At 34.8% G+C, this 26,697-nt stretch overlaps 1 protein-coding gene across 1 annotated transcript in view; it reads left to right on the top strand.

The window, feature by feature from the left end:
- Mid1 (calcium-permeable channel component Mid1) overlaps positions 1 to 26,697 on the top strand; it is a 188,329-nt gene that overhangs the window by 146,430 nt on the left and 15,202 nt on the right. The window contains exon 2 of the mRNA XM_089647538.1: positions 18,000 to 18,669. Coding sequence (XP_089503664.1) covers positions 18,000 to 18,669 — 670 coding nt within the window. The remainder of the gene's footprint in view (positions 1 to 17,999; positions 18,670 to 26,697) is intronic.

Raw genomic sequence — 26,697 nt, 5'->3', positions numbered from 1 at the left:
AAATCATTTTGAAAACCTACCCTAGCTAAAATCAGGGTTTTCAAAATGACTCCGAATAATCCGTAAAAATTGAGGATAAAATTTTGAATGTTTATAAAATTTACCAAATCGAATAATTAAAAACCACACGGAAAAATATCCTTGTGGGTTTTATGCCGGGATAGATTTAAAAATTCAACGTGTCTGTTGAACATACCCAAAACATCGCAAATCATACTACCGCCCCCGTTCATAATTTATTCCCTGAAATTCCGCGGAAAACAACATACATGCTTTCCCCGCCCTTCGCTTTTGAAGACCACCGCACGCCCTGTTCCTGCTGTCTGAATGTTTAGTGTTGCCGAATTCTGGAACAATCCATTATGTAGGTACTGGTAGTGTACAGGAGCCATCGCTTTAAAAACACAAGGCGAGTTTCTCTGAAAGGAAAATGACCCGTACAATTGTGGGACTGAACTAAAACACATGGCGAGTTCATCTTAAAGTAAAGTGACCAGTACAATCAATCATGGGACCAAATCTTAAACACATTTGGCGAATTTATCTAAAAAGTAAAGTGACCCGTACAATCGTGTGACTAAAACTAAAATATGTGGCAAGTTTATCTAAAGTTACCCGTACAATCGTGGGACTAAAACTATAAAAATCGTAATCGCAGAATCTGCTCTGATGATGGACACTGTAACTCTGAAATGTTGGCCAAATTAAGGGGAAACGTAACACGGCATAGTACACCAAAAATATTATCATACTTTTAGCCGTGAAAATCTCAAATCATAATATATCAAACCGAAACCTATTTGTGTATCAGCACAAGAAGAATCGCATCAAATTATTCGAAATTCGCAGGAATTGCAGGCCCTTAACAAATTAATTGATAGGTTTACAAATGTATTTATACGATTTCGGTACACGTGTTAGTAAAAATTATAATATTTTCGCATTTAGTCATCATATATTATCATTACTAGAAGTCGGGATTTATTTCACGCGCAGAAATTCCGGTACTAACTACCATATGTATTCCGCATTGCCCAGAATACTTATGAAGGGAAATAATTATACTGAGTACTAACTCAGTCCACTAGTACATTTTTACTTTTAGTTACGTATAATAGATATGTACTGTATTAATATATAATTTCTACTATTCATATGTCCCCTAAAAAGGACGTTTATAAAGGCATAAATAATAAATAAATTACCAGGTGTTACGATATATTAGGAATTTACTAAGAGTTTATCAGGAAACGGAGTTCAATTCATTTCTTAACCGGATTTTCAATGATTTGAAGAGATTCTTAATAATCATGTATTGTGTTATGATTACACACAAATGAAGTATTGATTTTCGTAAGTCTAAACTTAAACTTTAGAGGGCACAGTTTACATCCGCGCTGTTCAAGCGGGTTCCCAACAGAGCAACGGACCATCCAATCATTAATAGATTATATATATTCCCATAAATTAGCAATACTCATTTTTCTCCGTGCATGACTAGTCAATGGCTGTGTTGGCATCGCATCTTGGTCCCACACAGGGGTCGTGTGTTTAATTCCTCGGCTGGCTCTCCAGTCTCTCTCAAGTCCTCCATCATGGCACAAAAGCAGCATTTTCAAATATTGTTAGGTTATTCGTGACCCTGGAATATTCGTATTTATTTTTTTAAAAAAATTATTATTATTTTGGTGATATTGATAAAAAAAAATTGAAATACTGAATTTTTTATTGAAAATTTTAATCAATTTCGCTGGACAGTCAGGTCTGTCTGTAAGTGTTGAAGGGTCTCATGTAACAAGGTGACAAAATACACTATATATAATTATAAGAAAATACAATGTTACAATGTTTCATTGATTATTTTAAGAACTTTTTCGGTTATCTCTATAGAGATCTCTAATTGAATTTAACCAATTAACCTTCCTTAATTGTCGATTACTGTGATGTTAGTAGGACATTTTCAAATATTGTCATGATATTCGTAACCAAATGTATTAAGAGTTAATGTTAAATTAATTATTAAATCAAGTCTTAATAAAATAGATTACATAGTGCAATAAATTTAACATAATATTTTTTTTTAAATAATAGTGTTATTCCCAGCTACATTAATGGTATATACAATTCACTTTAACTATAATAACATAGGATTTATATAGCACAGTTTAGTGACATTTCACTTCAAGTGCGATTATTATTGGCATTATCGTGGCAAACAATATAATGTAAAAATAAGATGGGAATAAAATTAACCAATCTTAAAAAGGCATAAAAAATACAAAAAAAATTGTATTTTAGTGATAATATGTAAAAATCATATTTATAATACATTGTTCCTAATGCGTTTAATAAAACTCATTTCGGGAAAATCAACATTATACAATTAAAAGGAAATTATTTTTACATATGATTACAAATTTAAAAGGGAGTTCAATGAATCTTAATTAATTTAACTCATATTTTGTTTTTAGATTATAAAATAATTCGTGGAGATCTTTGGATTTTTTTATTTTTTAAGGCCCAGTAGTAAGCCTTCAAAGATGGTTTAAAAGGGAGATATGTAATATTAAAAAAAAAACGATAATAATTAAGCGAAAATGCTTTAGTTACATTTAAAGAAACACTGTGATTTTTTTCATGCCTATAACACATTAAATAATAGAGCAAAACGTGTTTCTAATATTTTTCGCAGCTTAGTTCGCGATTTTTTTGCTTTCGAGGGAATTTAACATAATTAACGTTTCAGCATAACAAATGTACAGATAGTATCTTAAAATTGTTTTTTTTTATGGAACATAAAAACTTAAAGAGTTAACGAGAAACTTGTTATAAATCGGTAGAAATTGGGTTTGCGGGGGCTTAACTACTGCTCAAAGATTCTCTTCTTATGTAATGACAGTGAAAAATTAGTGGCAAATTCTCCAAAATACAGCAATTAGAAAAACATATATACGTAATACACAAATCATTATGTTCAATCGTACCACACCAAAGGTTCTATATTTACCTACCTTTCATTATAGCCTTTCTGAATGTATTTTAAATTATGTTCCTCTCACTTTTAATTTATTGTATCTGATAGTATTATTACGCCAGCGTCTGGACGGTTTCGGTCCTCTGATTGGTCAAATTCAAATCTTTTGTTTCGGTTAAATTCCGCATAGCCGATGGCCGATAGAGCGCACCTCTGGTGGCATAAGAACGAACCAAATAACTGGCGCGAATATTTAAATATGCAGCTTACAATACACATAATTAATGCAAAATTACTTGACCATTAAAGAGCGTTTAATAAGAAAATTTCTTCTGGAAGCTTATCACTTTGTGATGGCATTATATATTTCATTAAAACACAAATAACTTTGTATGCATCACTTTATTATATACAACCTCTACATGTTTCATGAACGAAGTTCACCTCATCAGGAGGAAGTATACACCGAAGTCAAAAATTTACCATGTATCATGGCGGACTTTTCTATAGTCCTTTTTAAGATATACAATTCGGCAGTACATTATTTTCACGTATCTTATAAGGTTTAGCCAGCGTTAAAAATGTAAGCGTCCGAACAATTTTTTTGCGACTTGATTAAAAAACATCGACTTTTCTCTTCTTTATATAAACTTCCGCAAAAAATTCTCTAAATGAAAGTGAAAACCACATCCAAACCCATTGCGTAGTTTAGAAGAACTAAGCGCACAAACAGACATATGCGGATAGCGACCTTGTTGTATACTATTTAGAGATTATTAAATTGTTAATAGAGGGCATCAGCACGGGTAAAGCACCCAAAGAAGCCCACATTATCAAATAATGTTTTAAAATCTGTAAAATTGTAGTACCTACTAAAAAATAAGTAAATATATACAACAAGGACATTAACAAACATAATACGACAGCGCGTAATTAAATAAGTCTACCAAAAATAGACAAAGCCAATGCACAGCATAATTATCACCAAATTTTCATTCTATAACTTTACACAATACTATACATGCTAAATTTACACAATAATATACATGTCTAACTTTATACGATAGTATAAATGTCTAACTTTGCACAACAATATACATGTCTAACTTTACGCGATAGTATAAATGTCTAAATTTGAATAATAATACACATATCCAACTTTACACGACATTATAAATGTCTAACTTTACACAATATTATAAATGTATAAATTCACACAATAATATTCTTGTCTAACTTTTAACTTAGCTAAAAAGCTAAATGTTTACTCTACAAAGAAATATTTAAGGCGATGCACTACGTCGTGTAATATTTTAAATTGAGCCGCTATCAATAACGACCCTTACGTAGATGTCGATAAGGTTTAAATTCCCGCTTAACACCATCCACCTATTTTGATTTATGCAAGAAAAAAACATGGCCAAAAAGTGCCATTTATTTTATTTTGTGGATGTTCAGGCATAATTTTTTTTTTTCCGATCATTTTATAAACAACTTAATTTGCCACATTATACAATAAAATCATTACCGAAAATGGGTTCGTAAGTAGGAGATTTTGAACTTTAAAGCAGTTTTCATAGGCCTTATTTATGCATTATTTTTTTCTGGTTTTATAAAAAGACTTATCTAAAAAGTACTAGATTATTTTAAAGGCCAAGATGTATTCTAATCACAGTATTTAATTAAAGCATCTGAAACATTTCTAAGCGATCAAATTTTCAAACTAAAAACACATGATTTTACATCACTACGTATGGCATCGCCTTAATGTATTTCTGCACCAATTGATATATTGAAGTTGAATTGTACGAACCATATAAATAAACATAAAATGCAATAAATAATAAAAATGTATTATACTATATTATGTAATTAATGATAAATTAGACATTTGTAATATACGAATTTAGAGTCAAGACGGTTAATCTTACAACTAAACCAAGTTATGCTCCACACAACGTATGTGGCATGACTTCACAGCATCGTGTTAATAGTATTCATTCTAAACAGTTTAATTCAAATAAATTAAAACAAATTCTTCAACTCTTTGCCTTGACTGATAGATTCACCGTTTTCAATCTGCTCGAAAACCGTATTGCCCGCAATCAATCATTGATTCAATCCATGCGCTTGTCTCTGAAATTAATAACACTATCCCTACAACACCGCGAGCTGGCGGTCTAATGGCTGGAATCCGCAACATACAAACATAGGTGCACAAATACCGACATAAATGTGTGCATACGTTCAAACAGCTACCGCTACAATTTTAGCACTGCTACATATTGTATTATGTACTCAAATATTAGATAAATACAGGGTTTTCCAATAAGAGGTGTTATTTTTAATAGCCCGCTATTTCGGTAGATGTTACTTTTGAAGCTGTCATTTTTTAATATTTGACAAGTAGAAACTACGCTATTAATAAAAATGGAACGATACACACTTCAACAATGCATTGAAATTATAAAAATGCACTTTAGTGAATCAAATGCAAATCTTCTTGAGTGATGAGGCCCATTTCCACCTCAGTGGCTTCGTCAACAAGCAAAATTGTCGCATCTCTGGCTCGGAAAACCCAAGAATTTTTGTTGAAAAGCCTCTCTATCCTCAACGTGTGACTGTTCCTTGCGGTTTATGGTCCTGCGGAGTCACTGGACCTTACTTTTTCGAAAATGAGGCTGGAGCAACAGTTACGGTGAATGGATTGCGCTATCGAGAGATGATGAATGATTTTTTATGGCCGGAATTGGATGCTATTGATTTGGACAACGTTTACTTTCAACAAAACGGTGCTACGTGCCACACAAGCAACGAAACCATTGATATTTTACGATTAAATATCAAAATAACACCTCTTATTGGAAAATCCTGTATAATGTATTCGTAAATGAAAAAGCTTGTTTAAAAATCAATGGTGAAAGGCATGTTCTGAATAACAAATAATTAAGTTAATTCTTTAAGTTTTAAAGTTAATACTTTTAAGAAGAATGTGTTATATGCAAGTTTGTAAAAAGGACTCTATTATTTATCTCTAGAGGGGACAAAGCTTGCTGATAACGTTGTTATTTAAATTACAAAATGTCACCACATTGTTATATAAAGTATATTATAAGATGTCAAGTAATTAATGAATTTAATAGGGCGCCACATTATTTCGACATAATAATCAAGTATATTGCTAGTAAATTTGTATGATAAACCAATGGTTGAGGTTTTTTTTCACAAGACGTAGCGAACCAGATTTACCAAACTAAAAGATATTTCTTTCCCTGTTCGTAACTTCGTTGCGTCGCTATCATTAGCCTGGTCCTCGTGTCAGCGGGTCCTCTCCGTTGCCCTGATAGGAACATATGTATTTCATAAACGGCTGTGTGAACGAGATAGGGCTTTGTGGCACCAATAAATATGATTATGGCATTATCGAAATCAAGCTTAACTCTGCCTGCTAGTCTGTAATTCTGTAACTCCCACAGAAAGTTAATCTAGCTGTCAGCCTAGCTTGTTGTCCATGGTTATTCTCTTTTATCTTTGGATCGATATTTGTAAAGGAAAAAGGGCATGATGTTCAACCCGTTACTCTCTCCGGTCTGCTGAAAAACACTGCAGACGAGAAAACCGCGCTGAAATGTGTGTTTTATTAACTCCCTTAGCTTATTGAATTAGTCAACTGACGTTCATAATAAGGTAGTTAAAGAAATTAAAATAAGAAAATCTGAAGAAAAAATGTGGTAGGTAAATGTTCATAGTCTACTTACAAATACGTCCAAATTAATGAAATAATAACACTTCGTTTAAACTTAATTGGTACAAGAAACAACAGTTTCGACGGGGGAGATAAAAAAATGCAATCATATTAAATTTGGTAAAAACTTTTTTAAGCGGAAAAAATCAGTCAGAATTGTCGCCCTGTTAGTATGATGTGACGTTTGCCGGAGATTCCGCTTTAATAAATGTCTGTTTGCATTTAACCCCACACAAGAGGCGCTGGGGAAATAATTTCTCTCGCGGCCTATGTCACCTTTGGGCATGCTGTGTGGAGGGTCTTTATGACTAAAGTAAGGAGTGAACCTGGGTATTGAAGAGACCCATCTTACTCACTCCCGGTCACAAATAATAATTCGCGAAGTTCTTCAAACTTCCAAACATTACTATTTCGTGGATTTCTGACAGTTCCTCTCAATGCAGAGTTTAAAAAATAATATTTCATGTATTTCTGACAGTTTCTCTCAATGCAGAGTTTAAAAATAAATATTTCGTGGATTTCTGACAGTTCATCTCAATGCAGAGTTCAAAGTTTAATATTTCGTGGATTTCTGACAGTTCATCTCAATGCAGAGTTCAGAGTTTAATATTTCGTGGATTTCTGACAGTTCCTCTCAATGAAAAGGTCAAAGATTAATATTTCGTAGATTTCTGACAGTTCCTCCTAATGAAGAGGTCAAAGATAAATATTTCGTGGATTTCTGACAGTTCCTTTCAATGCACAGTTCAAAGATTAATATTTCGTGGATTTCTGACAGTTCCTCTCAATGCAGAATTCAAAAATGAATATTTCGTGGATTTCTGACAGTTCCTCTCAATGCAGAGCTCAAAGATTAATATTTCTTGGATTTCTCACAGTTCCTCTCGATTCAAAGTTAATTGCAGTTTTTTCACCTTTGCAACATAGCGCTTTTTTCGTGCACTTTAAAAGTTTCCTTTTAATAAAATACCGAAAGTTATCTTTACCAAATTTTTTTAAACATTCCGAATGATAAAAATCAACAGCATTTATTAATTTGATCTTGAACCTTAATATTTGGCATGGGTTCCGTTTTATAAGTGTAATCCTTATTACAAAAAATACTAATGGGTTTCTCGACAAACTTTTGTCGGTTAATTTTGAATCAACCGCCCAAAATAGTAAGTGTTTTTTGTGTTCTTCTAATCTATAACATTTTCTTTATTTTTTCTGGCGGCACTTTTTGCGTTCTGCACCAACTGCAAAATTAAATATTATGTCAAACTATATGTGCCCTGACCCTATGCGGCCCGTTGACAATGAATAAGTTCTCCGGTTAATAACGTCACTCATATTGTAGATTATTAGAAAGATTCTTCATCGTTTGGTGGAAAAGAGTTGTGAAGATCAAAGTGGGATGCTAAGGTTATCCAGCCAATGGATGGCATCGCCGGCCACATGGTTCAGCAGAGATGAAATATATATTTTTTATTATTTGGAAAACCAACAGTTATAATTATTACAAGGTATGGTGTAGTAAGTGTTAATTATTTAACCAATAATAGGTTTTCACTCAGGTATTTTAATTATTTAGTTCATATATATAATATTTACGTAAGAAAAAAAGTTACATTAGCCTATAGGGATGGGATGGCGGAAGGGAGGGGTATGGGATGGATCTAGTCTGTGTAATGTGTAGCATGTACTTATGTGTATTAATAAAAAATAATAATGATAGTATAATTATTTATTGATTTTAGGTTTGAAATTGTGGGGTGCTGAGTGAAATAAGTTTAATTCACTGTATGAAGTATTAAAATTGTATGAAGCACGGTAAATTAAATCATTTTTTTTTTTAGTTCGTGTTACATTGAGGGATGGTGTGATTTTGTCTGGTTTGTCTGATGGGTACTCTTAATTGAATTCTTTCTAGTAATTCCAGGCAATCTATCACAGAGGTGGCACTTTTTTGTAAAAATAGTACGTCTGCGGAGTTTCTACGACTTTCCAGTGACTAAATCCTGAAAAACTCCTCGTGATTCAGCAGCGTATATATTTCTAATCTCTAATATAGTTATCTCAAAATTAATATCTCATATATTTTTAATCTCTAATATTGTTACGGTTACAAGTATAAAAATAATTAAATAAAACATTGAAGGACATATTTCAGTGTAAGGTTTCAATTTGCCGATCTTATTTAGCCATCACTCTCATGTGCGGTGCAACCTCAATTTATTGAGTGCAATTTACCCCAGCGCACTAGTTGTCCCTGGCCTCCCGTAGTGCCGCTATCCCCTTGTAGAAAATTTCAAATTCGTCGGAAATCGTTTTTTACGGCTGTAAAGCGCTTAAGGCGATGCACTACGTAGTAATGAAAAATCATGTGTTTTTGGTTTGAAAATTTGGACGCCTAAAAATGTTTCAGATACTTTAATTAAATACTGCGAGTAGAATACATCTTGGCCTTTGAAACAATCGAGTATTTTTAAGATAAGTCTTTTTATAAGCCCAGAAAAAAATAATTTATAAGGCCTATGAAAACTGCTTTAAAGTTCAAAATGTCCTACTTACGAACCCATTATCGGTTATGATTTTATTGTATAATGTGGCAAATTAAGTTATTTATAAAATGATCGAAAAAAAAATTAAATATTTATGCCTGAACATCCACAAAATAAAATAAAAGGCACTTTTTGGCCATGTTTTTTTCTTGCATAAATCAAAACAGGCGAATGGTGTTAAGCGGGAATTTAAACCTTATCGCCATCTACGTAAGGGTTGTTATTGATAGCGGCTCAATTTAAAATATTACACGACGTAGTGCATAGCCTTAATCTGGATATAAACTGTTGTGTCATGTTTTGCAATATTGGCACTTCGTCAAATCATGTATTCACGAGTTGATTAGTCTGCGGGAACTATATTTTTTGTTGATTTTCATTTTCTGTCCATACAAGAAAGTTTGAAACGTTTTTAAACAGGTTTAAAACATTTGAATCAGTTATCAATGCAGTCTATTTTATTTTATTGCGAGCTGAATATAGTTGCCGTGACCCAGAACCCTACCCAAAACGATAACTTTTTTCCAATTTCACTGTGAAGATCATTATTGGCCAGTTATTTACAAAATTGAAATAACGACAGAACTTGAATAGCCTTCACAAATCTTAAAAATCAACATTGAAATTTTATGAAATTTTGTGAAACAATCGTTCCTTAAAAAACATAGATTGACTAGTAGTGACCAAATATTCAATATTTTTTCTACTAAATATAGGTAAAATATACATAAAAAATACTAAAATAATTTTTGACCAAAACAAAATTTCAAAAAACACTGATAGACCAATTACATACAAAAGCGAACATAAAAAACATAAAAACTCCGTCGATCAGCTCAAGCTTTGGATAAAGACAACACAAATACCAGGCAATAAAAAATATTTTCCACTCGACACAAAAAATGAGAAAAAAAAATTTCACTAACAAAATTAACATATGGATTAAAGAACAAAATATTAGTATTACAAAAAATGTTGTATATTAACAGAATAAAAAAATACTTATATTTTATATAATACACAACCGAACTAATAATTACATACTTATTGCTTAGTTTGTGTAACTTCCTTAATTACTTTACTTTATATCTCTTATTTAAATTCATTTGATTGTACATGATTTCAATGCAGTCTATTAAATGGGGGCCTCAGCACGAATAATCACCGAAAGATGCTCACATTACAAAATATATTCCTCTTTTTTAAATACTTCTGATGTATCAATAAACAATATAAACAAGCTATAGAAATCTCAAAGTGGCAAGTAAAAAGTACGTCAAGTGGGGTATTTTCGATTTTCGTAGATTCAGCACCAAACTGTCGCGCGTCGCGTAAGGTCGTGTGCTACCTGAAAGTAAAAAAGATGCCAGAATGCCCTCGCGTCTGATGAGAAAATGTTTTAATTACTTGCCAATTTTTTTTTCCGTTTTTTTTTCTGCCTGCCGAATATTGAATTTTCCTTAAACTATTAACGTCCCATGTGATAATCATTTATTTTTTTAGTAAAAATATTCCATTCCATTGCCTGCCCAACAACCGGGTGGCGGTATAGTTGCTCTGTCTTTACATTGTGCAGACAGGGGCACCCTTGTGAGGTATTACACCAAATGAAAATGAAGCAGGATAAGCAACGGGAATATCTTTCTGTAGCTGGCCCTACAGAACTGCCCCTTAGGTTCTTTGTCAGTGTTTATTCCGGTCAGTCCTTCTTGTCACATGATATCCGATTCTTTTACGTTGCATTTCCATAGTCAAAATGTCCTCAAACTTAGTTTTGAAGTCTGTGTGAAGTGCGTTTAAATGTTGAACGTCATTATAACCCTGGACGTTTTTCAAAAACAAGTTGGGGAACTACGAAAATTCGCGGCTTCCAATTGTGCAATGTTTTGCTTGAATATATGAATTCTGACGTGAAAAGGAACGTCTCTATTTATATACCTCAATTAACAACTTTACGAAATATAAAAATACAAATATCAAACAAGTAATTTCTCAGTCTATTATATTTGTGTTAGGTTTATTGTGTCATTTACGGAACTCCTAAATGTTGACTTGAGGTAAATGGGGGTCCGTTCGTATATACTCCCATTTGAATCTCGTGGACCCCTAAATTTTTTTCTCGCTGACATAGACCCTCAGCATGCCGATATCGACCGCTGGGGGTCCATATAGACCACTTTGGGAACCTCTGCTATAAATAATGCAGTTATTTACGATTTTATGCGAGAAAATGCAAAGTCGGCTAGAGTAGAGGTCTGGGCGCGCAACTGCCAAATTACGAAGACAATTCTGTCGCCAAATTAATAAAAAATAATCACTCGGTTTATTTATATGTATGCCAGCATATAAATCAGCAGTAACAACGAGTATCAACGAGAATCTTCGCCATTTTCAAACTTTCGTTGCTCTACTATCGCACGGTTCTTACTTAATCACTATTCGACCTTGAGATAGTATTCGACGCAACTTTTGAATGCGAATATTGTTTATACCGCTCATACACATGTATTTTTTAATGTTTTTCTTTTTCATACACGACCAACATTTGAATTAAGAATTTACTGCAAACACAGGAGTGTTTCTTACTAGTCACATTTTATCTTAATTTTGTGAGACAATAGCAAGTCTAGATAATATTGAAACCTCATTGGTATCTGTGAATTCTATTGCAAAATAAATTTATTCCATCTTCACTGGAAAAATGTTCCAATAAAGCTCCAATAACTGCACAACTTGAAGTGTACGTACTAAAGCTAATACATTCAGTATTTCCTGAACAATCATGATTCAACCACTTCATCCGCTCTTGGCACCGCGATCTAACTTAGAGGGCGTTAAATCAGATTTACCGGGACACCTTCTGCCTTCCACCTCCCCCTGGCTTCACCCTCTTACCTCCACCCCCTACCCCCTGCTCAGGTAGTTGCAACCCCAAGCAGTCTGACAGAAGCGTCCTGCTTTAAGGCGATGCCATAAGTAGTAATGCAAAATCATGTGTTTTTGGTTTGAAAATTTGGTCGCCTAGAAATGTTTCAGAAGCTTTAATTAAATACTGCTAGTAGAATAAATCTTGGCCTTTGAAATAATCGAGCATTTTTTAGATAATTCTTTTTATAAGCCGAGAAAAAAATAATGTATGGACCTATGAAAACTGTTTTTAGTTTTGTTCAAAATCTCCTACTTACAAACCCATTTTCGCTTATGATTTTATTGTATAATGTGGCAAATTAAGTTATTTATAAAATGATCGAAAAAAATTAAATATTTAAACCTGAACATCCACAAAATAAAATAAAAGGCACTTTTTGGCCATGTTTTTTTCTTGCATAAATCAAAACAGGCGGATGGTGTTAAACGGGAATTTAAACCTTATCGCCATCTACGTAAGGGTTGTTATTGATAGCGGCTCAATTTAAAATATTACACGACGTAGTGCATCGTCTTAACAGTTTACCTAGGTGTTGTCTACTTAAACGATTAGAGTACGATAAAGCGTTTTACAGAAGATGACGTTCGTTAACGAATGTCAGGAGTTATGTTTTATTGATACACGTATTAGTATATAACTAGTGCAGACTCTTGAAAATCACGGGACATTATGATAGTGAATCTTGTTAATTAGTGTTAAAAATGTACGAACCATTAGCAAAGTTCACCACCAGTTACTTTACAGGCTCCTGCCTAGCACCTAGCGGTCAGAGGTAAAACTAGGTCTAACAGATAAAACAGATGTTTTGCTTTATCAATTGCTTACAATTAGCTTGTCAATGTGTGTTACTTGGTTAGATTATAAAAAGCCTCACCGACTGGATTTTTACTTCTTCTCTCCTATAAAATAGTAACTAGCAGTCATTATGGTCGACAGAACATTAGTAAAAGTGTTGTCCGGGTCGGGAATAATTTAACTCTTTTTAAAATTAAAGAAAGTGAAATGCAGTTTTGTGCAGTAAAAACAAAAAAAAAACCATACGTCTGTTATTGAAGACTTCATCAAGCCCAAACAAATCTTAACAATTAGTAAATAACGTTTTCTTGAAAATGAAAAAACGCAAGGTATTTTAAAAATCACGAAATCCGACTTAACTAACAAGATTAACCCTAATAAATTTTAACAAAAAAAATATGTAAATATACATTTCCAATAATATAGAATCGATTTTAAAAACGATTTCCTTGTATTTTTTTTATAATATAGACATTATGTTCTTTAAATTATAAAAATTACTACAGAAATTTGTACTAAAGAAAACTGGTAAAAATATTATATTTTAGATTTACTGCTTTATTATAATCAATACCATTTTAGTTTTAGAGTTCAATGAACCACAGTTACAGACAGGCACACAACCGATGTTTTGTACGCACTTCTTCTCCCTTTTCCCTAAACAAATAAGTTAAAACAAGACAAAAGCTAGTTTCTCAGCGACGTTTCGTCATATATACATATTATAATCACTTTGGACGGGTTTTTTTCACAGAATTTGAACAATTGATCAAATTTCAAAGTATATTTTCAAGTTCTGTGAAGGTTCTATTTAAAGTTCTGTTATTATTTCAGTTTTGTGAAACAACTGGCCAATAATTATATAAGAACAGAACTTGAATAGAACCTTCACAGATAATGAAAATCAACTTTGCAATTTGATGTATTATTCAAATTTTGTGAAACAGCCCGTCCTTAATCTGTGATCCATGAGATTTCTAATTGGCCAGCCTGTTTTGTGCTAATATCGTGAAAAATAAATAAATTATAAAATAAATGCCACCCACTTTTTTCGCCACGCAAAAAAATAGCAAACTCGATCTATAAAATTAAACGTCATTGGAAATTAGCAATTTCCCCGTCTGAAACTGAGATTCCCAACCAGAAACAAAATGACAAATTGCCACCTCATTGAATAACAGATAGTAATAATACGCCATTGCATCCTCTCAGGCGTCGAGCTCAGGAAACGGGAAACTGCCTATTATTTTCAAATTATTACAGGTGGGGTTCCGTTATAACTCATCAAAATGACAATTCAATACACCTTTAAGGCGATGCCATACGTAGTAATGCAAAATCGTGTGTTTTTGGTTTGAAAATTTGGTCGCGTTTCAGATGCTTTAATTAAATACTGCGACTAGAATACATCTTGGCCTTTGAAATAATCGAGTATTTTTTAGATAAGTCTTTTTATAAGCCCAGAAAAAAATAATGTATAAGGCCTGTGAAAACTGCTTTAAAGTTCAAAATCTCCTTCTCACGAACCTATGTTCGGTTATGATTTTATTGTATAATGTGGCAAATTAAGTTATTTATAAAATGATCGGAAATAAATTTAATATTTATGCCTGAACATCCACAAAAAAAATAAAAGACACTTTTTGGCCATGTTTTTTTCATGCATAAATCAAAACAGGCGGATGGTGTTAAGCGGGAATTTAAACCTTATCGCCATCTATGTGAGGGTTGTTATTGATAGCGGCTCAATTTAAAATATTATACGACGTAGTGCATCGCCTTAAAAGTGATATGAGATCGTGAAAAGTGACGAAACAAAAACTAGGTTGAATAGGTTACCCTGTCTATACAGTATAAAGACAGGGGAACTTTATCGCTCCCAAGTTGGGCAGTGTTGTGAAGCCAGTTAAAATAGGGGCTGTAGGAAGGGATTTATTAATTAAGGGTTGTTAGAAATCTGGGAATCAATGTCCCGGAGTGACGGACGTATGAGTTCATCCTTCATAGTATGGTGCAATGCGACAACGGTCGAGAGAATCCGGCTGGAGAAGTCAAAATGCTTCCCTCAATCGCAATCAACGCATCCACTGCCAAGAGCCAGACAATCCTTACCTATGAACCTAGACATCGCTGCTACCATCGTATACTACCGCTCACCAAATGTATCAAACCACTTAGGTAAACATAGAGATGCCATAGGGCAGGGCTGTTGGATATCCAATAAATGGTTCGCGGTGCGGCGGTACCCATGCCCGCCTCCCAAATTGTAAACTGCACATAATCAAGTAGATTTAGGTGGCTCCCGATTTCAATTGTTGCATTTAAGAATTTAACAGCTGGTCACTATTGAAGAATCTGCTTGCCCTATTATACTATTATTATTCGCCAAGTTTGCCGATGAGATCGTTTGTTAAAAGATTCGCTGATTTAGATACCTCGAAGGCAACATAAAAAAAATTGCTCATAAAGTTCAGGGCAAGTTTTATAGCTCGTGCAATCTCTTCATTGTTGGAGGGCTCTTTGTCCGAACTTTTAATATACCCATCCTGAGCTTGCGGGCGGCATGTGCAGCGCTATTAGACGCTATTAGCCTAACACACCTAGAGGCAGGGTCGGATCCACCCCAAGGTCTGCAAAAGTTCTAGTAAAGTTTTGTTTTTATTTCAGCTCTGATAAACAAATAACCCACAGTGAGATAATAACAGAACCTGAATAGAACTTTCACATAACTTGAATTTTAAGATTGATATTTGATGAATTGAATGGAACTGGAGTCAACAACTCTCCCTACCTCCCGAAATTCAACATATTTATCGTAAACTAACTACTGTAATGTCATCCGTTGCGCGTGACATTACGTGTTTACTACCACAGTTATTAGAATTAATTGTCATCATCAGTCTATCTGCCCAATCTCAGCTCTATCGGATGTCGGACGGTGGGTTAATTTCCGTTTCTAAGATTTGAATTCATTCGTTCCCTAAAAGAAAAGGGTATTTCAAATAGATGTATTAAAAATCGTTAACATATCGACTTGGTAAAACCCTTCAAGTCACAAAACTTCTGGAACAAATCCAAATTAAAATACGGTTTCAATCAAATGCTCGGCAATTGCCGATTTGTTCGGATGGCCGAGTTTACGTGCTCAAAATTGTTCTGAATTAAATAAGTACGTTAAGTTCACGCACGTTTATAAGATCTAGTACCTCAGGGGTCGCTTTGTGGACCTCATTAATCTCGCCGGGAATTAATGTAGCGGACATTCGTTGGCCATATTCCTTGCTCAATTATTATAACTTAACAACTAATCAAATTTATTTTGCTGTGCTGATTTCGAATAATATATAGACACAAATACGAGTACGCAAAAACGGGGGCTTCATTAAAGTGCAAGTGAGGATCTCATAATAACCTAACATAACGTACTGCATTTGCAAGTTAATCTGAAAGGCAGTGATGGTGGAAAAGCACAATAATATGGCGTAACTATAAAATCTCAATTTAAGAAATCTCACAAAAACCCGTCAGGATTCTGGCATATTCTGTCAGAATTGTGTATACTGGATTTTATTGCACAATTTTAGGTGTGCAATAAAATCTAGATAAATAGAATATTTCTTATCTTTTTTTTCATAGAAAGACAAACATTCCCGGGTTACGAATAACCTGACAATATTTGAAAATCCCTTACTACCACCACAGTAAGCGGAAAATGTTGCTTGTGTTGTGATGGAGGACTGAGTCATCCGAGGAATTAAATACACTACGCCTGGGTGCGACCCAAACGCGATTCCAACTCAGCCACTGATCCAAAAGCAGTTAACTGTGATGAGATACGCTTTCAAATTGTATTATTAAATATAATATTGTAATTTTCAAAATACATATTTTTTAAAACGCAACTGTAAAAAGTTTTAAAAATTGCACTCTTTACGTTTTTTCGTCCAAACAATTAGTAAAAAAATCACGAATTTCATAATTTTTCTTAAATTTCGACCTTTGGTTTCATAGAGTTCATTTTTCAGATCTAGATTTGAATATAAAGCTTGGTGTTTTCTCTTTCTAACACCGTCTAGATAATATTTTTCACCATGACAGTAAGGGAGACATAACTATTTCTATGAGACCATATGAGCTGTTCTTAAAAGCGAACAAATTAGCGTGCGGGTTTAAATAGATATATATTATATCTACTCGGCAAAGGAAAGCGCCATCCGCATCCCTTTAGTTTTTTTAATAACATTTCATGGGGATGGGTTTTTATTGTTTACACTGCATAATATCTGTGATGTATGGTAATTAGGTTGAGTAGTTAATCGGTAGATGGCGGTAGACATAAAGCCTTCGCCAAGGCCCGCCAGATGACGCTAGAGTATAGCAGATACTAGCGATAGATGTTATAACGAATGAAACGTTGTAGGTTCGGTCCTGGCTAGGGAGATTAGGGGTGGCACATAGGGGGGTAGCACATGGAGGGGGTCACGGGAATCCCAGCGCTACTCATGGTACTTGAAAGCCTGCCAACATAATATTAGGTTAAGTCAGACAATCTCTTGGATTATGATATGACGCTAAGGATAAGAATGCTGCACTGAATTTAGTAAAACTTGTTAGAACTACTTCACCATTCAAGTTTTATTTATATCATATATGGATATGTAATCAATACATATTATAAAAATAAGATTACAGTGTGCGTGCCGCTAAAACTCATAAACTAGTCACGGTAAGATCGAGGGAGTTGTCAGCTAATATAATCTCCAAAGTACGTTCAAAGGTTTTATAATAAATATTGTCACTTCTCTTTTTCGTTTACTAATAAAATAATTATTCTAAAATTTGCAAACCAATTTTCAAATTCCAAATGTTTTTTAAAAGGTATTTCACACCGTAATACAAAATGAGATGGCATGACTTGTCCTTGTCAGGCTTGGAGAAATATCTCCCAAAAAGATGAGTGGTATTGAAAGGGAAGAATAATGAATAATGACGTGTATGTGTTTCTGTTTGCAGGAAGCCTACAGGCGCTGGGTGTGCAGCTCGCTGCTGCCCTTGTTTGTTTCCGCGGCCTCGCTGGATTACACGCAGGGTGCGGGGGGCAGTGGAAGTTCGCCCTACAGCGACAGTTGGGCCTCGCCGGAGACGGGGTGGAGCGGGGCGCGGGGCCCGGGGGCTCCTTGGGAGGGGCGCCCCCCTGCCCCGCCGCCCCGCAAGCGTTCTACGTCCAGAGACAATTACAAACTGTACGCATCAAATAACAAGAACACAAAGTTAAAAAATGACTATTTAAATTACGAATTAGGTGATAAGGATGAGTTTGGAGCGGACTACTTCGAGACTTTTTATTATAGTGCTAGTAGGAATATAACGCGGGGGTTGTTATCGAATGAGAGTGTTCGAGTGTGGGGGGAGGGGTTTGTAACGGGGCGGCCGTGGAACGAAAAGGTACACGGCCGGCCCGAGCAGCGCGTAGTGGAGACCAAGAAGGACCTGGACAACCGGTTAGGGGTGCGGCGTCCTCGCAGAGCCACCGCCACCACCACAAGTGCCCCGAGGCTGCGCGTCAAGCCCTGCCTGGCCGTGTGCCAGGGCGTGGAGCAGGACTGTCCCTACTTCCTGCCTGGGGACCGTGCGCCCTCTTACCCCACGCAGTACGCCGGGGAGCCGACCTTCCTTTGTCTAGGTGAGTCACACACACACACACTCATACATCTAATATTTATAACAATCTGTGTGGATCCTTATACCTATTTTATATATATGATTTCGGTGTGTGGCATCCATGAACCTAAGAAACTCTATTTTCTATGAATGGCATTGAAGCCAAATCTTGGGTGAGGGGAAATTGCCTGGCAGCCATCTTTTTTTTTTTTTTTTTAAAGAAAGACAAACATTCCCATTCCATCACCGGTCGGTGGCCGAGTTGACATCGCGCTTGGGTCCCACTCAGGCGTAGCGTGTTCAATTCCTCGGCCGGCTAAGTCCTCCATCACAACACAAGCAAAATATTCAGCTTTCTGTGGTGGTAGTAGGAGATTTTCAAATATTGTCAGGTTATTCGTAACCCGGGAATGTTTGTCTTTCTTTTAAAAAAAAAAAAAAAAAAAAAATCTTGTATGACTAACTTTTGAACTGATTTGTTCGCAAAGTTGTGCAGAATGAATTATCAATATTTTATGTTTGTACTTCTAATGCAGTTTTAACGGCTAATATTTTCTGGGGTATTTGATAACACAAGGAATTGGATGTGAATTTAATTAGGTTTGGGCATTTTCCATACATCTTACCCCTCACTCCGCGGCTTTAAATTGTCAACAAATTACTGTGTCCGGGGCTTTTTAGGTCCATGGTGGAACCTCCAGTATTTGTTATGGTGCATTGGTTAGATTGCCGACCATAGTATTATTGAGACACATCGGTTGCTACACCTGCGATCGTACCACAAAACCTGAGAAGTTCAAATCGAAGCAGGATTGATTCTTTGTTCAGCAGCCCAGCATCAGGTCTTCCTATTGGCTGATGACCGATGGATCCGCTCGATGTCCTCATCATTCAATTTAACAAACTTAAGTTTTCATCATTAGACGATGAGTAATCGAAAGGTATCTTCGATTTCTATAATTTATTAACTCAAAATATTTCAGATAAAATCCATCAAAGTGTATAAAAGAAAACCAATGCGCACAACTCATGCCGCTTAGACGTGCTAGTATAGCACGTTGCCATCAGAATGTAAGGGAAATGTCAGAAGTTGGAGGTATTATTAATATTACAGGGCATTTGGTGCGATTGAACTGACAAGCACCCAATCAACATGGACGACGCGATGGGTTATTAGTTATTACTCCCCGATATATAGTGGTCAAATAATGCCCGCTGCATTCATTCCCCAGCGGGATTGATGAGGTCAATGCCCCTGACTGGCTCACTGATCTAGATGTCCCCCACCATACGAAATAAGATGTTATTACTCAAAACATCTTGGAATCTGGCTTCGGAGACTATTTACGGGATCGACCGTTGTAGTTCAAGTGCCACAGACTCAGCGCCGGTCAATTGGAGCACTCTGCTCCGGGCGCCAAGAAGCCAAAGCGCCGATGACACCTAACAACTAATACAGGCCCCGTTTGTCTCAAGATCGTACCTGGCCACGGTATAAACGCTACATAAGTGGACAATCTACACATTTGCCCTGATGTTGTACACTGTAAGGCTAAAACGTTAGCTCAAGAGAACGGGAAAGCGCAACACGACCCAATAGCCCAAAAGTCAAACAACATGAAATAGAGCTGTGATTGGAAACTTGAAATATAAACAAAACATCGGACAGGTAAATAGCAGGTGTACGTGAATCACCAACAAACATACATATTACATACATACACACAATCAAGGGCAAGAGAATAAGTCAAACAGCAAACAGCCTGTAGGGCGAAAGCCCAATAATGGGGCGACAGTGAATGGAAAGCACTTTGATAAAATTTCCCAAAGGAATCGAATCATGATATTAATTGAGTCTCTCTTCCCGCGTTCGTGGCTTCGCTTTGTATTATTTCCATATTTGTATTTGTGTTTACCACTAGAAGGAATAGGGAGTCTAATGAATGAATTCATCCAAATACATTTACACTTGAGATGTGAATCATTTCAATATTGTTATTGGTATGAAAAATCACGGGATATTTTTAAAATAAAGAAATATATCTAATAATTTTTTTTTTAAATTGACTAATCGAAAATCAAACCCCGATCAACTGCTTGGAAGGCAACTATACTGACCATTACACCACTAGCTATTGTAAGAATTGCAGGATAAATTAACTATGTGGGTACATTCTGAAAATTAAGAATTATGTATGTTTGAATTTTACATCCGAAATTATATATTTTTTGAAAATTTTCATCAAATTTCGAAGATACACCGAGTAAAAATAAAAATTGCTGATTTATTGAGAATCTCTTCAATTTATTTCTTAAACCGGTGAAAAACGGGATTGCAGGCCCTTAACGAATGAATTGATAGGATTTCAAAAAAAAAATTAGTAAAATACTAATTGTCACGATGTCACGAACAAAGTGTTTATAAAAATCCTAGCATTTTCGCAATTCGTCAATATCTACATTATCAAGACAAACGCAGGTGCATGAACACGTATTCCTATATTATTACGAATTTAGTAAAACTTTATCAGGAAACGGCCTGCAATCCTGTATTCTTAAAGATTTTTAATAAATTAGAAATACTCTTTTTTCTCTGTGTAGTTTCCAAGATCTGGGAAAGTTTTGTTATTATTTCAGTTCTGTGAAGCAATTGACACATGATGATGGGCCTAAACAGAACTTGTATAGAACTTTCACAGAACTAGAAAATTAACAAATTCTGGGTAACAACTAGACCTGAAGACGGGGTGTTTTGGAGTATTTGAACATTTCATCAAATATCAACGATCATTTTCGGGTTCTGTGAAAGTCCTATTCAAGTTCTGTTATTATATCATTATATATAGGCTAGTTGATTGACAGTTAAGTACTGAAATAAAAACAAAACTTGAAAAATCTTTCAGAGAACTTGAAAATGAACGTTGAATGCTGATGAATTGTTCAAATTCTTCGAAACAACCCGTCCTAAGAGGTTTTTATAAATTACCTATCTACCTCATTAAACATCTTTTTACCTACAAATAAGTACTAACAAATTTCACGAAGTTCTTTTTTGTGATTTGTATGTAAGTACTTTGTATTTAATCCATAATACTAATTTTTTAATTTAACTGGCTGGATTACCAAGATTTTTATACTTTACTCTTACCTAGATAGCTTTTGTTCAAGTTAAATTCCACGGTGAGAACATGAAACCTGCAATCATTTTAAAAATGATAGCTCTGCTGATTCAATCACTGAATGAAGGCTTATAGTTATAGTACTGATGAATCCGAGGAAATACCTTCCTTTACCAAGTGCAAGCCTTATTTATTCTAATCATAACTCGTTGGGGCAATAACCCAAATGCGCAATTCAACAAACTAATATGTGATACATTTAATGAATACTCAAGAGTTTTTACCAAGCTCGTTTATGGAGCTTGTTTAATGTTTATGACTGCAGTCGGTAAAGAAGTTACCTTCGTCTGTTAAAATCTCGGGGGAAATTTGCTGCTTACCTTGAGGACCTATAAATTCACTTGACGTTTTTTTTCTGCCGTGCGTTAAATAAGAGATTTAGAAATGCCCCCAGGTAAAAAATCTGTCTCGCAATATTATTATAACATAATACTATCAACCCCAAAGAACCAACAACTTAAATAAAAACGTGTGCTTTGGTATTTTAAGGTAACAGTGGTAGCAAATACCCTATAATATTAATTATACCTCCGACTTCTGACATTTCCCATACATTCTAATGGCAGCATCCTTACTAGCGCCTCCTAGCGGCGTGAGTTGTGCGCCTTGGTTTTCTTTCATTAATTTTAATTGCTGTTATGTGAAATATATTCTTCACTATAGAAATCCATAAAAATATAAATATATGTATAAAAATTAATAAATTACTATTTTGATTCATCTTTATAACTTATAACGAATTGGTGAACCTACATTATGAATACCAAAAAATATGCTTTTAGATAAATTGAAGATTTTCCTATCGTTTCGCTTGAGTAGAATACAAATAAATAAATAAATTACTCGATAAATATTATGAATGTAAACTACTAAAATTTTTTTTTTTTCAATAGAAATTTATGAACGCGTAAAGAAAATAACTTCAAAAAATACAGTATTATAGCTAAGATTATCTGTGACAGTTTCACTTGATTAACTTTTTTGCTTTCTTATAAAATTATTTACAAAATAAATAAAAACCAGTTTTGTGCTTATAATTGAACGTTTATAGACTCCGTTTGTCAAGCGATTTTAATGCCTGTTACCTAAAATATAAGGTATATCAAGAATATACACATTTTTGGCTTGTAGCTTCCTCTTAATCCTTTTTTGCTCTTACGTAAAACATATTAAAACGGCTAATTACTCTGTGTTTGATGGTTTAGAAAGGTAATAAAATAATTTATTATTTATATAAATCACTTTTCTGACTAACGTATTACAAGTTATATATGTAAGCTTTTAAATAGGAAATTAGAAAGTGCGGAATACCGCCACCAAGTAGGTAGGTACTAAATAAATTCAATTTACCGTATTTGAAAATAATGTCATCATCAATATGGTACACTGGCGCCTCTAGCGGCCAGCGTTGTTGAAATTGGACGTTGGATTATTAATATTGTGGGGTATTTGGTTGTAGGCATATTCTCAAACGACCTTGAAATTTGATAGTGGCCAAATAATAATGTTGAAATTGCTTCGTCGCGTAGATCGCCGTACTTTGCTTTTTTTTAGCTCCGAACTCTGTAAGGTGAATCGATGTAAGTGCTACATAAAAATCATCGAGATGGACTTGAACTACCTACTGATCGCATTTTATCCTTGAACTAACCTCGATTCCGTGATTTTTCACGGCTAATGTAAAGAACTAACCATAAAAATGAACTCAACCCTCGTGTGATTTTCGGCATATTATGCCGATTTTGCAAAACGTCTTGAGTGATCGCACGCCACAATATGCCATTTTTGCAACGCTTATTTTAAGGCGATGCACTACGTCGTGTAATATTTTAAATTGAGCCGCCATCAATAACAACCCTTACGTAGATGGCGATAAGGTTTAAATTCCCGCTTAACACCTAATTTTCCACATCATACAATAAAATCATAACCGAAAATGGGTTCGTAAGTAGGAGATTTTGAACTTTAAAGCAGTTTTCATAGGTCTTATACATTATTTTTTTCTGGGCTTATAAAAAGACTTATCTAAAAAATACTCCATTATTTCAAAGGCCAAGATGTATTCTACTCGCAATATTTAATTAAAGCATCTGAAACATTTCTAGGCGATCACATTTTCAAACCAAAAACACGTGATTTTGTGACACGTGAAATCTCAACTCTAACGCCTATCACTAAACTCATATTCCAGTTATCCACTCGAACGATCGCGCGTCAAAAAACTTTTTTCTCCGATTGCTCGCGGTTTTTTGGCGACGAATTTGAATATTTTCCGCCAACATTAAAAAAATCAAACCTCCGAATATTAATACGGAGACATAAAACTGATTGTAGTGCTATACAGCCAATGAATTCACCTATATTTTTATAATTATTCTATATTTTTAGAATTGATAGATAAATTATTAAAAAATCTTAAACTTTATGAATGCGCGAAATTAGCGTTTTTGTGATTTGAAATTGCCGCCAGTGGCAGTTTTAAATATCTTTATAGAATATTTTCTACGTTTTTATGTTCTCTGTGGCCTGTTTGATAACCACAGATGCAAGAATATAATGGGAAAATAATTTTTTGTACGTTATGCTCTCTTCAAAAGTTTGGTTAGAAAATAATTTTTTAAAATTTGAGTGCGTGACGTGTCAAAATTGAAATCACTGTATTATACTATATAATAAATTTACCACAAAAACTGGTATTACGTTAGGAAGATACATTAACTGTCTACAATTATTAATAAGCATAGTCGCCGTGTTGGCTTTATTTTATTCATTTGATGAATTATACAGAGAGCCTTTTTCACGATGTCAAAATCATGGTGCTACTTTTTAAATAATTGTAAATTAGAACTGGAGATTTGTAACCATGTTTTTATATAACGTGCAAAACGAGGAAATAAGGCTTAAAATGAGATATACATCATAGATATAAACATTGCCAATATTTCAGGGGGATACTTTGAAAGTTGATGAAATTCACCAATATTTGACGAAAAATCACTACTGACAGCTACCTTAAGGTCAATCTACATAGGGTATATCGGAATATGTAAAATGATGATAAATTTGTATATATATATCAAACCTTTGTATGACCGTAGAATGGCAAATAAAATCATAGTGATAATTTTATATCTAAACGCAAAGGTATCGAAAAAAAATGGATGAGGGGAAAATAATTGATGGAACCAATAATTGATTTATTTATTAAGCCCTAATATCCTTTTAAATCAATATTACAGTTGTATGGTTACAATGAAAGAGCAGTATTTTGATTTAAACATTGTTTACACACTTTGTCATAATAAAAATGTATTCAGTTTATTGGTTTATTCATAATTTAAGAAAATCAATACATAATAATATCATTGTGCCTCGCTATAGAGTGAGATTCTGAGTATCGCTCTGGTGAGGGACCACCATTCAGAATTGAACATTGCTTGAATTGGCTTAGTTATGTTTAGTGACTAGATCTGGAAAAGACTAATACCTTGATACATTAAAATTGCCAAGAATACATACATTTCCTCTTTATTCGTGGGAGCCCATTTATTGGTACGCGCATGACGCTTAAATTGTTTTTTCGCAATCCATTGATCTGCATACCTGTTGGTCTCTCTCGCGATCAGTTCAACGAAATCTGCATCAAAGATTTTAAGAAAGGCATCCACAGGTTTGCCCATTTCGTCGGTATTGAAAGTTGGTCCCGGCGTGCCTGTGAAAGTCTCCCTTATCCCAGTAAAACGTAAGATATCATTAGACCAATCGAAAGAGTAACCTTCAGGCGGCAGAATCAAACGCATTGCCTCACTATCTACCTGGTCTTGTCTACTAAAGTCTATGGCCATAGCGGAGTTAGGTGAAACGTTGATAATATTATGATAAGGTATTGGCGGCATGCAGAAGGTATCCTCATCGCTCTCTTCGTGGTCGACGTCACTCGCTTCGTCATCCTCGTCGCTCGATCTGTCCATTTCTGAAACAACAGAAAACCCAAATTAATTTAATGTGTCTATATTACGATAACCCACTGCCTCTGGTACGGCTTATGACTCGCAATACGATGGTCGCGGGATCAAATCAAATAAATTATATTTGAATAATTAGTGTTATTTTCACACAAAATTCATTTAAAATAATATATATTATATTTGCGGCACGTTCCAGAGTGGAAGATACCCATAGTATCGCCCTGGTGTAAGACCCCATTCAGAATTGAAACGTTGCTTGAAATGGCTTTTGACGGCCGGCATAGTCCAGTGGTAACGCATTGGACTGCCATTCCGAAGGTCGCCGGTTCGAACCCGGCGTGCGCAAATAAATTTTATTTGATTGATTTGTGTTATTTCACAATTAATTAATTAAAATAATAATTAAAATAATATATAGTATATTTGCGGCACGTTCCAGAGTGGAAGATACTACCAGTATCGCCCTGGTGTAAGACCACCATTCAGAATTGAAACGTTGCTCCAAATGGCTTTAGCCGTGTTTAGTGACTAGATCTGAATAGCCAGGTACTTCCCCATCTTCCTCTTTCCCTTCCCCACTTACCTTCAGCCTCACAACATCCCCCAATTGGGGATGCCATAGTCTCACTGGCTCCAGCTGAGGCTCTTGTGAGGTATTCATATAAAAAAAAATATAAAAAGTTAATCAAATACTTGAGGCGGGCAATGTCAGGAGTCAGAATAGCACAGTCAGGTAGGTATGGAATGAAGAAAAGAGTGTGTGTGCCAAGATCGAGTTGCATGGTGGTTCATCCTCTCTGCCTACCGAAATGGCGTGAAGGTAAGTTAGTTAGTTTTATAACTCACGGTTTCCAAGTACAGACTCTTCTAGTACAGCTGCCTCGTCCACGTTACTTTTTCTGC

This window comes from Hesperophylax consimilis, chromosome 26 (assembly GCF_061612785.1).
Source record: "Hesperophylax consimilis isolate HC1 chromosome 26, BYU_Hcon_1.0, whole genome shotgun sequence".
Classification (NCBI taxonomy): domain Eukaryota; kingdom Metazoa; phylum Arthropoda; class Insecta; order Trichoptera; family Limnephilidae; genus Hesperophylax; species Hesperophylax consimilis.
This window is presented reverse-complemented; position numbering and strand designations above follow the sequence as displayed.